Source organism: Musca vetustissima, unplaced genomic scaffold (assembly GCF_032173495.1).
Source record: "Musca vetustissima isolate MV318-11 ecotype Yass unplaced genomic scaffold, APGP_CSIRO_Mvet_v1 utg4602, whole genome shotgun sequence".
Taxonomy (NCBI): Eukaryota; Metazoa; Arthropoda; class Insecta; order Diptera; family Muscidae; genus Musca; species Musca vetustissima.
In genome coordinates this window covers 406422-422173 of record NW_026885412.1, presented here as the reverse complement: position 1 = coordinate 422173, position 15752 = coordinate 406422, and the positions used below count along the sequence as shown (strand labels likewise).

Here is a 15752-nt window from a genome sequence, read left to right as displayed (position 1 = left end):
TGAAGTAAGTGTAACCTAACATGTGACAAGATTCGATGAAATAAATTTAGATTTCGATATTTTGCTTTAAATTTATTTCCATAAATTTGTCCCATTGTCAGAAGCAACTCAACTGACTAAAATTTGGTATAGGTTGCAGAATGACATGTTTAATTTTTTGTTAATGGTCGTTCCAAAATGTGACGTCTGTTAGGATTCCATCTGTTGAATGTACCCAAAGTGGTGAAGGGTATCATATAGTCGGCCCCGTCCGACTTTACTACTTTCCTTACTGGTTTTTAACATGTGACTGGTTTTTTCTCCAAGTTAAAAATCGCGATGTTTGGGTCATAATTGCGGCCTCTGGAGCGACCAGAAAAACCGACAAAAACTATGTATATGGTCCATTTCACCCCCTAAATATTAACCAATCGGGGTCCAATAGGGGTCTTCATTGGCCAGAACCCATCCTACATGCAAAATTTCGTGAAATTTGGTCCATAACTGTGACCTGTATCGTGTTTACAAATTATAATGGAGAGACGGACCGACACACATGTCTAGATCGACTTAGCTAGTCGAGATATGACGATCGGTATACTTATTGGCCAGAACCCATCCTACAGGCAAAATTTCGTGAATATTGGTCCATAATTGTGGCCTGTATCGTGTTTACAAATTTGAATGGACAGACGGACGGACACACGTGTATAGATCGACTCAGCTAGTCGATATATGACGATCGGTATACTTAATGTTGGGTCTAGGACCAATATTTCGCGACGTTACAAACTCTTGGGGCTGCACAAAGCTATAATATCCTGGCAACATAGTTGTGTAGGGTATAAAAATCCACGCTTTTCTTTGGCTTAGAAAAACATATTTTTAAAAAATCCACTCCTATATTTCGACCTTGAAACATATTTTTTTAAAAAAACACACCTATGTTTAGTCTTAGATTTTTTTTAAATCATTTTAGATGGACCAAAAATCCATCCAAAAATACTAGGCTTTTCTTTACCTCAAATAATGTATTTAAAAATCGAGGCCCTTAATCGTTTTAATCTGAAATTACATAAATTCCATTCCTACGGTACAGTTTTTAGTACCCCTCCAATATTTAGTACTCTTCTCCACAATTTCCCATCACTGAAATACACTTCAACAGAAAAAGCTCTTCTTTTCTGAATGTGCAAATATAACGACATCGATCATCGAAACTAAAGTCTGCCGAACTTGCACAAACACACACACACGAACACATGCAATGATCGTACGACTGCGACGCATTTGTACGAACAACAACCACAACAAAAAAAAACTACAATAACAAATCGTATGGATATAGTAAATGCCGGTAGCTTAGGCGAACAGCGAAGACGAAGCGTTCCGAAAAAAGCGTTATATTTATAAGTGGAAAAAATACGATTTGAATTCAGAACGTTTTTAGCTGTTTTCACAACAAGTAAGTGGGGCCAGCGAGCGGGAGCTGAACTTCGTAGAGTGTATAAATTAATTGAAATTATTTCTTTGGCGGGAAGTGAAGAGTGGATATTTTATTTTCTTTATAAATTGAAAAATATTGAAATGAAAGCAAAAGAGGGGAAATAAATTGAAGAAGGTGTAAAAGTGAATGGAAAAGTGAAATTTTTTTATAAAAAAAATAATAATGAGTACAAAAAATAAAAATAGCAAATTAACTTAATATAGAACAAATATTAAAATGCCTAATGTAAAACAAATATATAGAATTCAAAACGTTTCTTTTTAATTTTATAAAATAATTTATTGTATTTTAAAGAATTAAATTTTTGTACGGTTTACTATCGGCAAAATTTGTGGGGTGATCAACACAAGTGGTCGAACTCCATACAGTGTGCATACATGTAAATATATAAATTGCAATTGACATAGGTGACATAGACAAATATGGTGTGGTTTTTAGTGTTGAAGACTTGGCTTCTTTTAAGGGGACCCCCCATTCTCGGTGTCAAAAAATTTAATTTTTATATTTTGATTTAATTCGAACCTCACTAATTCAAGAATGTCCCTATAATTTTTCAAGTGAAAATTTCAACAATTTGTAAAGATATAGCCGAAATATTGTGTCAGCATCAAGTGACCGCAAGAGGGCTTTAAACGCGTTTTTCTCCAAACAGCGTTTTTGCGAATGGCGGGCACGATAACTCAAAAACTAATAACCCAATCGATTTAAAATTTTGGGACGTTTCTCTGTGAGTGTGTAGCTATCGTATGAACTAGGATAAGGCCAATCGGTGAAAATCTGCCTTATTTTTTTTTAACTCAGTTTGTGGTGATTTTCCAAAAAAATCAAATTTCCGCCATTTTGTTAATTGTTGTGCGAAGTCAATAATCCTAGTTCATACGAGAGCCAGACATGTACTCTTTCTAACACAGTTGGAATTTTCGGATTCCGATGTTCCAGTGAGGAGTTATCATGTCCGTCATCAAAAATAAGGACTTTTCTTTGATCACAAAAAACAACAACAAAAAAACAACAAAAATTTTTTGTCAATTATTTTTTTTTTTCCTTTTTAAATCTTCAAATATATATGTGCAAAGTTACAAACCTTAACAAGCATCGGTATTAATTTACCAGCCCATTTAAAATCATAAAAATAAAAAATCGAGAATGGGGAGGGTTCCTTTAAAAAAAAAATTCTCTGTACGTTTTTCAAATTATATAGGCAAATAATAGAATAAAAATATTAATTCAAAGAGAAAATTCTTTAAAATTTTAAATGATAAATCCTTCGTAAAAATATATTTTTGTGGATTTACGCTTTTGCTCTTCAAAATTATTTTTTTTAAATCGTTAACGTTTTTCTATTCAAAATATACAGTTTCAAATATCATGACATTAAAATAATTCAAATTTAAAGAGTTTAAAAAATCGAAGTCCTTAATTCAATTTTAAAAAGAATCAAAAAAAAAATAATTTAAAAAAAATCCACAACTTGAATTCAACTTCAAAAAATGTCTAAAAAACAAATTCCAAGCTCTCAAGTCTTCATTGAAGATTTAATTAAACCAGTGAGCGGGGCAGTATAATCGGACGGGGCCGATCATATGATACCCTACATAACTTCCATGAACATCTAACTTTCTGTTGTTCAATTTTGTGAGCTTGGGCAATATTTCGTGATATTTGCACCCTTTTGATCGACTAGAGGCCAAAAAATATTACTAATATTCAGTACAGGCCTTCTAATTATTTGTACAGATCCTCTTCACCGTGGGTTGTGTTGTGATCGATCGACCCTAAAAACATAAAAAACCAGTGAGTGCAGTAATATATTCGGACGGGGCCGACCATACGATACCCTACACAACTACCACGGAACTCCATCTTTCTGCGGGTGTTTATTTCGAGCCTGTGCAATATTTCGAGATATTTGCACTCTTTTGGCCGATTAGAGATCAACAGTACCTCTTTCTTACACTGACATATTTTCCGAATATTCCCAATATTCAGTACAGCCCTCCTAATTACTTATCCAGATTCCCTTCACCTATAAATCGACTCGAAAATACACACAAAACCAGTGAGCGGAGCAGTATAGTCGGGCGGGGACGACCATATGATACCCTACACAACTACCACGGAACTCTTACTTTCTGAAGATCTATATTCCAAGAATGGGCAATATTTCGAGATATTTGCACCCTCTTAAGCGATTAGAGGTCAAAATCTTCTATATCACAATATCCATTTTTTTTTTTCATTTACACAGAAAGGTCTTGGTTGACTTGACCCGCTGAATAGTGACAGATAATTACAAAAGCCCATCAAATTAGTTGGCCAGATTCATTCTCCAGTGTAATATTCTGCTTATAATTGTGGCATATATATCGACTTGAAATAACACAATAAAAATAAGTTTCGGTCCACTTCATCCTAAAATTATTATCTGATCATCATCGCAAATTATAGGCATTGTCCTTGGCCATAACCGGAATCTCATGGAAATTTTAAAAGCGATCAGTGCCATATTTCCGCCCTACAGTGTGGCAATGGGTTACTAAATAATATCTGAATATGTAAGGACCTGTAAATATTAAAGTGTAACTCCCACATCCGACTACATACGACCATATAATTGGTATCAGTTTAAAGCTCAAGCACTCCTCTTGGATATACTATCAACTTCTCGGGTCTATGTGTTTCAGGGGTAAATATATACGCTATAGAATAAAAATTTTGTCATTTTTATTAAAACAGGCATGCTTATTCGTTGGTCCAATCATTTTCTTCATGTAAAAATTTGCGATGTTTGGGCAATAATTGCGGCCTCTGTAGCGACCAGAAAATCAGACAAAAATAAAATTTTTTTCCATTTCATCCTCTAAATATCAACCATTCTTTACCAAAAACGATAGGGGTCTTCATTGGCCAGAACCTATCATACATGCAAAACTTCGTGAAGATTGGTCCATAACTGTGGCCTGTATCTTGTTTACAAATTATAATGGACAGACGGACCATATGATACCCTAAACAACTTCCACGAAAATCTTACTTTCTGTGATTCTACATTCTGAGTTTCGGGATATTTGCACCCTATTGTCCGAGTAGAGGTCAACAGCACCACTTCCATACACTGACACATTTTCCGAATATTACCAATATTCAGTACAGTCCTTCTAATTACTTGCCCAGATTCCCTCCACCCTGGGTTGCGTTGCGTTCGGCCTATTATTGGCACCGACTCGAAAAAAACACAAATAATAAAGTTTTCGGTCCACTTCATCACAAAATTATTGTCTTATCATCACCGAAAATTATAAGCGATCAGCGCTATATTTCCTCCCTTTAGTGTGGTAAAGGCTTTATGTCCTTCAGGGGCAAATATATACGCTATAGTACACGCATTTTGTAATTTTTCACACAAAAGTCAGGGTCTAATTGAACCTCTAAATAATGACCGATCTTTATTAAAGCAGACATGCTTATTCTTTGGCCCCATCCCTTTCTCCATGTAAAATTTGGCGATATTCGGACCATAATTGCAGCCTCTGGAGCGACCTGAAAAACCGACAAAAATTAAGTATTTGGTCCATTTCATCCCCTAAATCTTAACCGATCTTTTCCAAAAACAATGGGGGTCTTCATTGGCCAGAACCCTTCCTACATGCAAAATTTCGTGAAGAATAGTCCATAACTGTGGCCTGTATCGTGTTTACAAATTATAATGGACAGACGGACGGACGGACACACATGTCTAGATCGACTCAGCTAGTCGAGATATGGCTATCGGTATACTTAATGGTAGGTCTAGGTCTCCATGCAAAATTTCGCGATGTTCGGGCCATAATTGCGGTCTCTGGAGCGACCAGAAAAACTGAAAAAATTAAGTAGTTGGTCCATTTCATGCCCTAAATATTAACCGATCTTTACCAAAAACAATAGGGGTCTTGGCCAGAACCCATCCTACATGCAAATTTTTGTGAAGATTGGTCCATAACTGTGGCCTGTATCGAGTTTACAAATTATAATGGACAGACTGACGGACGGACGGACACACATGTCTAGATCGACTCAGCTAGTTGAGATATGGCTATCGGTATACTTAAAGGTGGGTCTGGGTCTAATATTTAAAAAAAAATCCACTCTTTTCATTAATCTTTAAAAAAAAATTTCTTTTCTTAAATCCCAACGACGAACAACCGATTTCATTACGTGATTTTTTCAAATTTGTTTTTTCTCTTTGCTGTTGTTGTTGTTTTTATTTATTAGTTTCCCTGCTGCCAAAGCACAAGTCATCGAAGTGCAGTTCGCGTTTCAATTACACCAAGTTCGACTTTAAACCCCCCCAGTTCACTACTCTTTCTTCCTCTTTTCATATCCATTGCTAGTCGAAGAGAAAAAATGTCTTCCATGGAAATTTACCATTGCTGTAATGATTTCATTTCTTTCTCCTTATGAACATGGGCGTTACGCTTCATTCCACATTAAGTGAATTATTACAAAGTGAAAAACAAAACAAAGAAAAATGAATTGTATTTCCGTTACAAAAAGTTCCCATCGTTATTAAAAAAAATTACTAAAGTAATGAGTTATGTATGATTAATATGTTGGCACCCTTCATCGGCGAAATGAAGACGAAATACACTGTGAGAAATCTTTATGAAATTTCAACCAAACCAACCATTCACTACACCTGCCACATTCTTGATGATTTCCTCCACACTTGACTAAAGCATTTTGAACACCATTTTTATGGTCGATCATTTGGCAAATGCCACTTTTCATCAGGTATTTATGTTTGTTGCCGGTTCTGTTGTTGCTGTTGTTGTCGTTACAATAAAAACACGCACAACAATTTGGCCATAGAAATAACTGTTAACATTGTTATGGTAGTTCACAGTTTGTGGCTGTTTCTATTCTTTGCAGACGACACCGGCCATCGACCGACTGAGGCAGTAGAAGAAGTAGTAGAGGTTTGAGAAGCCCCGTTTAGAGAAAGTCAATTGTCTAGCTATGAAATGAAATTGGTGAAATGCTTTTTTTCCTCTCTCTCTTTCATATCGACTTCCTGAAAATGTCAAAAAAGAAAAGAATCAAAAGACATAAAGATGCTGATAATAGAGTTGTGATAATAATCGGAAGATTCCATATAAAAAAAGCAAAAATAATAATTTATGGCGAATGAAATCATGAACTTTCTAAAGAAGAAGCGTATCTTAGGAATTTTCGAAACTTGTTATGGTTTGAAAAAAAAAACATTTTATGAAATAATACCATGACTTGGCAAAAAATAATGAATTAATACGAGTATAGAATAAAAGTTGCGAAACCGGTATGACAGAATAAATAAAATATTGAATTAAATATTCAAATTCCAATGTAACAAAATTTATATTATTGATGAATTTTTAAATAGTTCTAGATTTTTTCAGGAAATATCCATATTATATATTCTCGTATTACGCTCAATTTTTTTACTTCCAATTCAAAAAATAAAAATAAAAATTCGCCGTTTTAGTTCAATTTAGTACGTTATGCCAAATTATGTGCAAATCGAAAGATATATAGGAATTCTGGTGCACCATTTACATAAAATGGGACGAAACTATATATAGGAGCAATATCTAAATCTGGACAGATTTTCACAAAACATGGCAGACATCATTCTAGGCTCAAGTCAGTGCGTTATGCCAAATTTCGTGCAAATCGAAATATATATAGGATCTTTGGTGCACAATTTACATAAAATCGGACGAAAATATATATTACAGCTATATAAATCTGAACCGATTTTCACAAAACTTTGCAGACATCATTCTAGGCTCCAGTCAGTGCGTTATGCCAAATTTCGTGCAAATCGAAAGATATATAGGGCCTTGATGCACCATTTACCTAAAATCGGACGAAAATATATATTACAACTATATATAAATCTGAACCGATTTTCATGAAATTTTACAGACATCACTCTAGGTTCAATTCAGTACGTTATGCCAAATTTCGTGCAAATCGAAAGATATATAGGGACTTGGTGCACCATTTACCTAAAATCGGACGAAAATATATATTACAACTATATATAAATCTGAACCGATTTTCATGAAATTTTACAGACATCACTCTAGGCTCAATTCAGTACGTTATGCCAAATTTCGTGCAAATCGAAAGATATATAGGGCCTTGGTGCACCATTTACCTAAAATCGGACGAAAATATATATTACAACTATATATAAATCTGAACCGATTTTCATGAAATTTTACAGACATCACTCTAGGCTCAATTCAGTACGTTATGCCAAATTTCGTGCAACTCGAAAGATATATAGGGCCATGGTGCACCATTTACCTAAAATCGGACGAAAGTATATATTACAGCTATATATAAATCTGAACCGATTTTCACGAAAATTGGCAAACATCACTCTAGGCTCAAGTCAGTACGTTATGCCAAATTTCGTGCAAATCGAAAGATATATAGGGACTTAGGTGCACCATTTACATAAAATCGGACGAAACTATATATGGAAGTTATATCTAATTCTGGACCGATTTTCACAAAACTTGGAAGACATCACCCTAGGCCAAATTTCGTGCAGATCGAAAGATATATAGGGACTTTCGTGCACCATTTACATAAAATCGGACGAAACTATATATGGAAGCTATATCTAAATCTGAACACATTTTCACAAAACTTTGCAGACATTATTCTAGGCTCCAGTCAGTACGTTATGCCAAATTTCGTGCAAATCGAAAGATATATAGGGACTTAGGTGCACCATTTACATAAAATCGGACGAACATATATATGGGAACTATATCTAAATCTGGACCGATTTTCACAAAACATGGCAGACATCATTCTACACTCAATTAAGTACGCTATGCCAAATTTCGTGCAAATCGAAAGATATATAGGAACTTTGGTGCACCATTTACATAAAATCGGACAAAAATATATATGGAAGCTATATCTAATTCTGGACCGATTTTCACAAAACTTTACAGACATAATTCTAGGCTCAAGTCAGAAGGTTATACCAAGTTTTGTTCGAATCGAAAGAATTATAGGAACTTTGGTGCACCATTTAAATAAAATCGGACGAAAATATATATGGGAGCTATATCTAAATCTGGACCAATTTTCACAAAACTTGACAGACATCACTCCAGGCTCAAGTCAGTACGTTACGCCCAATTTCGTGGAAATCGAAAGATAAATAAATGAGCTGTGCCAAATTTCATCCAATTTGGATTATAAATGCGATCTGTACTTTGTTTACAATTTAACACCAACAGACGGACGGACGGACATGCCTAAATCGACTCAGAAAGTGATTCTATGCATATTCTCAAAACTATGGGTCTATCTCGTTTCCTTTTGCCTCTTACAAACATATGCACAAAGACATAATACTCTGTGGTGACTTAAAATTAATATTTAAACCAGTGAGCGGAGCAGTATAGTCGGACGGGGCCGACCATACGATACCCTACACAACTATTACAGAAATCTAACGTTCTGCGGATTTTTATTCCGAGCCTGATAGTTGCACCCTCTTGCCCGATTAGAGGTCAACAGCCTCTTACTTCCATACACTGACATATTTTCCGAATATTACAAATATTCAGTACAGTCCTTCTAATTACTTGTCCATATTCCTTTCGCCGTGGGTAGTGTTGTGATGTTCGGTTTATAATTGTGGCCTATAGATCAACTCGAAAAACACACAAAAAATAAGTTTTCGGTCCACTTCATCTCAATATTATTATCTGATCATCACCGAAAATTGTAGTCGTTGTCCATGGAACATGTCAAAGCGATCAGCTCTATATTTCCGCCCACTAGTGTGGTAATGGGTTTCAAAATAATATCTGAATACATAAGCACCTGTAAATATTTACGTGTAACTTCCAACATACGACAATATAATTGGTATCCATTTAAAGGTGAACCACTTCTCTTGGATATACTATCAACTCCTCGGGTCTATGTCATTCAGGGGTAAATATATACGCCATAAAATACAATTTTTGTAATTTTTCACACAAAAGCCCGTTCGCCCCGCTAAATATTGACCAATCTTTATCAAAACAGGCATGCTTATTCTTTAGCCCGATCCCTTTTTCCACGTAAAATTTCACGACGTTCGGGCTATAATTGAATTTCGTGAAGATTGGTCCATAACTGTTTACAAATAATAATGGGCGGACGGACACACATATCTATATCGACTCAGCTAGTAGAGATATGACGATCGGTATACATAAAGGTGGGTCTAGCACCAATATTTCGCGGCGTTACAAACTCTTGAGGCTGCACAAAACTATAATACCCTGACAACATAGTTGTGTAGGGTATAAAAAATTCACGCCTATTATTCGGCATCATAAAATATTTTTTTTAAATCCACGTCTTTATAAAAAAATACCCACGCCTTCAGAAATATTTCTTAAAAAATCGCTCCTCAAATATATTTCTTAGAGATCGCACTCCTTAAAACTTAAAACTAAAAATAATCCTAGCCGGCTTACAATTTTATTAATAACTTCTTCCTCTTCTTCTTTATTTCTTTTGCAGATAACCGTTAATTAAAAAAACTCAATCAACATGTCTTTGGATGAAGTAAGTTCTCCCCCTTATGTTCCTTCTAGAAACCTAACCTAACTCTATTTTTTGTTCTTCTTCTCCTCCCCAGCAATTCAATGCCGCCGCTGAAAGCGTCAAGACCATGACCAAGCGTCCCACCGACGAAGAGTTCTTGGAATTGTACGCCCTCTTCAAGCAAGCCACCGTTGGCGACAACACCACCGACAAGCCCGGTATGTTGGACTTGAAGGGCAAAGCCAAGTGGGAATGGTGGAACAAGCAAAAGGGCAAGACCCAAGAAGCCGCCAAGAAGGAATACATTGAATTCGCCGCCAAATTGGTTGCCAAATACGCCTAAGATGTTCCTACTGCTGTCCTGCTGTTTTTTTGTTTAGATGTTAAATGATCTATTTTTTTAATTGTTAAAAATAATAATAATAATAAATATTTATTAAATTGAAAAAATGTACATTTTCTATATTATTAATTTATTACAAGTAAATATTTGAATTTTTTTTTTTTTTTTTAAATCGAGGACTATAAAAAATTGCTATTTTAAATTCTTTTCTATATTTAATTTCTTAAAGGAAATGTGTTCCAGGCTTATACCTTTTTCCTTAAAAATATTTTTTCAAAATACGGACTTTTAATAACACTCTCATTTTATTTTCGCCTACAAAAAAATATAAAAATAATTAAAAGTTTTTTTGTTTGATCAAAACTGTTAACGTTGGTATTGTGCGTCCGAACCAGATATTTTTATTACAACCTTTAATATATGCATATATGTATAATTTTGTTTTTTTTTTTTTTGTTTTAATTTGCATATTTTTAATTAGCATTAATTATTCTTGACACTTTGCCCAGTTAGTCACTAGCCACTTCGAACCATTAAGAATTCAAATCAAATGTCAAACCCTGGATTTCTAAATTGTGTTAAATACATTAATAGAATACCATCGGTCGTATAATACAGTATACAATGTCGAATTATTTAAAATACAGAATAGACATGGAAAAAAAATAGGCAAGGGGATTTTTTATACCCTTCACCACACTGTGGTACAGGCTAGTATGTCTTTGTGCATATGTTTGTAACTTGCAAAAGGAAACGAGATAGACACAAGGTTCCTTTTGAGAATATGCATTGAATCACTTTCTGAGTCGATCCATGTATTTTTGTGAACAAAGTACAGGTCGCATTTATTATCCGATTTGGATGAAATTTAGCATAGGTCACTTATTTGGCCCAAGGACGAACCCTATTGAAATTGGGAAAAATCGGTTCAGATTTAGATATAGCTACCATATATATTTTCGTCCGATTTAGTGTAAATGGTGCACCAAAGTCCCTAAAGATCTTTCGATTTGCACGAAATTTGACACGGCGTAATAAATTAGTTATAGAATGATGTGTGTTAGGTATCCTGAAAATCGGTTCAGATTTAGATATAGCTCCCATATATATTATCGTCCGATTTAATGTAAATGGTCCACCAAAGTCCCTGTATATCTTTCGATTTGCACGAAATTTGGCACAGCGTAATAAATTAGTTATAGAATGATGTGTGTTAGGCTTTCTGAAAATCGGTTCAGATTTAGATATAGCTCCCATATATATTTTCGTCCGATATAATGTAAATGGTCCACCAAAGTCCCTATATATCTTTCGATTTGCACAAAATTTGGCACAGCGTAATGAATTAGGTCTAGAATGATGTGTGTTCAGTTTCGTGAAAATCGGTTCAGATTTAGATATAGCTCCTATATATAGTTCCGTCCGATTTAAGGTAAATGGTGTACCAAAGTCCCTTAATATCTTTCGATTTGCACGAAATTTGGCACAGCGTAATGAATTGGGTCTAGAATGATGTGTGTTAAGTTTCGTGGAAATCGGTTCAGATGATGTGTGTTAGGTTTCCTGAAAATCGGTTCAGATTTAGATATAGATCCCATATATATTTTCGTCCGATTTAATGTAAATGGTGCACCAAAGTCCCTATATATATCTCGATTTGCACAAAATTTGGCACAGCGTAATGAATTAGGTCTAGAATGATGTGTGTTAAGTTTCGTGAAAATCGGTTCAGATTTATATATAGCTCCTATATTTAGTTCCGTCCGATTTAAGGTAAATGGTGTACCAAAGTCCCTTAATATCTTTCGGTTTGCACGAAATGTGGCACAGCGTAATAAATTAGGTCTAGAATGATGTGAGTAAAGTTTCCTGAAATCGGTTCAGATTTAGATATAGCTTCTATATCTGACCAAATGAAAATTGTTTATATCGGTTGCAGAATGACATGTTTATGCATCCAATTTCATTTTACTGGTCCTTTAAAAATGCGACGTCTGTTAGGATTCATCTGTTGAATATACCCAAAGTGGTGAAGGGTATCATATAGTCGGCCCGTCCGACTTTACTACATTCCTTACTGGTTTTAAATTAATATTTGAGGGGTTCATTCTAGGCGTAGATTTTTTAAAATTATTATTTAAGGGCTAATAGGAGTGGATTTTTTTTTAGATTATTTCTTTTTTTCAAGGCTAATAATAGACGGGGTGACGTGGGGGATGATAGATACCAAGCAACGGCTCTGATTGGCTTTAACATTGCGAAGCCCAGGCTTATCTTGGTCCCTCTTTCATCTCAATTGTGGACACTGACCTCCCCGCGATGTTACATGAGGTAACTATTTTCATCACTCGATGAAATAGTGAGCTAATATGTGCAGCGAGTTCACCCATAAGAACAACACAATAGGGGTTTTTATTGGCCAGAACCCATCCTACATGTCAAATTTTGTGAGGATTGGTCCATAACTGAGGCCTGTATCGTGTTTACAAATTATAATGGACAGACGGACGGACACACATGTCTAGATCGACTCATCTAGTCGAGATATGACGATCGCTATACTTAAAGGTGGGTCTAGGACCAATATTTCGCGGGTTACAAACTCTTGGGGCTGCACAAAGCTATAATACCCTGACAACATAGTTGTGTAGGCTATAAAAAGCAAAGAAAAAGAAAACCAAACCCCTCTAATGTTGACGACCCCCCGCAAACGTATAAAGGACCACGATTTGCGAATCTGCACTTGGAATGTGCGCACGTTGTACAGAACAGGCGCAGTTTTCGCCTTGGCGGATGTACTCAAGAAGTACAAAGGGAAAGGGACTGGCGTAAGTAAATCAGATAATTAAGCACTGTATTATAGCTGCCATGAAACTAGACGTGAATTTGTCTGCGGATTTATGGTCAATAGGAGAATAAAAGACCTCGCCACCAGATTCACTCCAGTAGATGAGTGAATTGCTAAAATCCGTATAAAAGCGAAGTTCTTCTACATCAGTCTCATTTGCGCCCATGCTCCGACCGAAGATAAAGAAGAACAGACCAAAGACATATTTTACGAGCGCCTAGACACAGCATATGACCGTTGCCCTGGCCATGACATTCAAATTCTGCTAGGAGATTTTAATGCAAAAATCGGAATGGAAAATATATTTGGTCCCACCATGAAGAAACACCAGACAACGGCATGAGGTTGATTGACTTGGAGGCAGCAAAAAACATGGTAGTTAGCAGCACCAGACTCAAGCATCTCGATATATACAAGGCCACTTGGATTTCACCCGATCGAATAACGAGAAATCAAATCGATCATGTTGTGATAGACAGAAGGCATTCATCCAGTATTTTATACTCCGCTCAACTTACCCAACTGCTTGACGAAAGCACCCCTTGTCCAGATAATAATATAGAAGAACAGTGGCAGAGAATTGCCCACTCCCACCAAAAGCAAAACTTGGGTACCAAAAACCACCATCAAGAATTCTGTGGTACGATAAGGAGTGTCGTAATGCTACTGATATGAAAAATGCATGGAGAACTATCGGGAGAAAAGGAGAGAGGAGAAACGTATTTTCAGAAAAAAAGAAGAACAAGAAAAAGAATGAAGCACATCCTCCTGTAGAGATGAAGAAGGAAACCTGGTGACATATACAGACAGGGTGCTGAGGATCAGGAAGGAGCATTTCAATGAACTTCTGCTATCAAATCGTAACGATGAAGAAGATACCCCAGAACCAATAAGAGATGATGCTATAGAGCAGGGTTAGCCAACAATACATATGCAAACTGCTATGATTGTGTTGGACACACGCATAGAGCCGTTGGGAGAGTAATTTTCGTTCTCTCGGTACAGATCGTATATGTTAAAGCATTGCAAACCATACGACATGTTCGATGTCTATAGTATAGAGTGTATACCACCTAACCAGGATGAGGTCAGAATAGCAATCAATTGGCAGAAGAATAATAATGCAGCAGGTGCCGATGGGTTACAAGCCGAACTATTCAAGACTGGTGGTCAGATGTTGGTAAGGAGCATGCAACAGCTGATTAGTACAATTTGGCTAGAAGAATGCATGCCCAATGATTGGAAACTCAACATCCTGCGTCCCGTGCACAAAAAAGGAGACAATACGATATGTGCCAACTATAGTGGAATAAGTCTCCTTCCCATCGCATATAAAGTGTTATCCAGCGTGCTGTGTGAACGACTGAAGCCAATGGTCAGTGACATTATTAGACCATACCAATGCGGCTTCAGACCTGGCAAATCCACCATTGACCAGATTTTCACTCTGCGCCAAATCCTGTAAAAGACCCACGAAAAATACATCGACACATACCACCTATTCGTTGACTATAAAGCCACATTCGACAGCCCTATCCGTTCAGAGGTGTTTAAGGCCTTGTCTGCGTTTGGCATTAATGCAAAATTAATTTGGCTATGCAGGATAACTTTAAGTGGCACAAGATCAGCAGTTAAAGTCGGAAAGGACCTCTCGTAGCTCCTTAATACCGAACGAGGATTCAGACAAGGTGACAGTTTGTAGTGTGACCTTTTTAACATCCTTTTCTGCCAAAGTGGGTCTGGCAGTAAACAGCGAGAAGACCAAGCTGATGGTATTAACGCGCAGGATAACTTTAAGTGGCACAAGATCAGCAGTTAAAGTCGGAAAGGACCTCTCGTAGCTCCTTAATACCGAACGAGGATTCAGACAAGGTGACAGTTTGTAGTGTGACCTTTTTAACATCCTTTTCTGCCAAAGTGGGTCTGGCAGTAAACAGCGAGAAGACCAAGCTGATGGTATTAACGCGCAAGACGTCCAGTAGACTCGGACCAAATGTGGAACTTGAGAACTACAGCTTCGAGGTAGTCAAATATTTTATATACCTTGGTACCGCCATAAGTAAAACGAATGATAAAAGTTTTAAAATTCGGAGAGGGATCGTGTTGGCCAACCGATGCTACTATGGTCTGAGCAAACAATTCAAAAGCAAGGCCATCTCCCGGTCAAACACACATTCTACAAGACGCTGATACTACCCGTGATGTTATATGAATCTACGCAAGCAGATGAGGCAGCTCTTGGAGTGTCTGAGTTGACGGTGAATATCGCCGTCGAATGAACCATGAGTTTTACCAGCTATTCTCGGACATCGACATTGTTAGACGTATTGAGCTGCAGCGACTACGTTGGCTAGGTCATGTTGTGAGAATGGATGAAGATGCCCCAGCCCTGAAGGCATATAAAAGCGAACCAGCTGGTGGTTCACGCAGAAGGGGAAGGCCACGAATAAGATGAAAAGCTCAAGTGGAAGACAACATTGCCAAAT

General features: G+C 36.5%; 1 protein-coding gene across 1 annotated transcript; it reads left to right on the top strand.

Annotated features, from left to right (window-relative positions):
• Nucleotides 1-10049: 10049 nt before the first annotated feature.
• Nucleotides 10050-10418, top strand: LOC133332675 (acyl-CoA-binding protein homolog). Its single transcript, XM_061541053.1, has 2 exons — nt 10050-10096; nt 10170-10418. The coding sequence occupies exons 1-2, from the start codon at nt 10082-10084 to the stop codon at nt 10416-10418; spliced, it is 264 nt and encodes an 87-aa protein (XP_061397037.1). The 5' UTR covers nt 10050-10081.
• Nucleotides 10419-15752: the final 5334 nt, after the last annotated feature.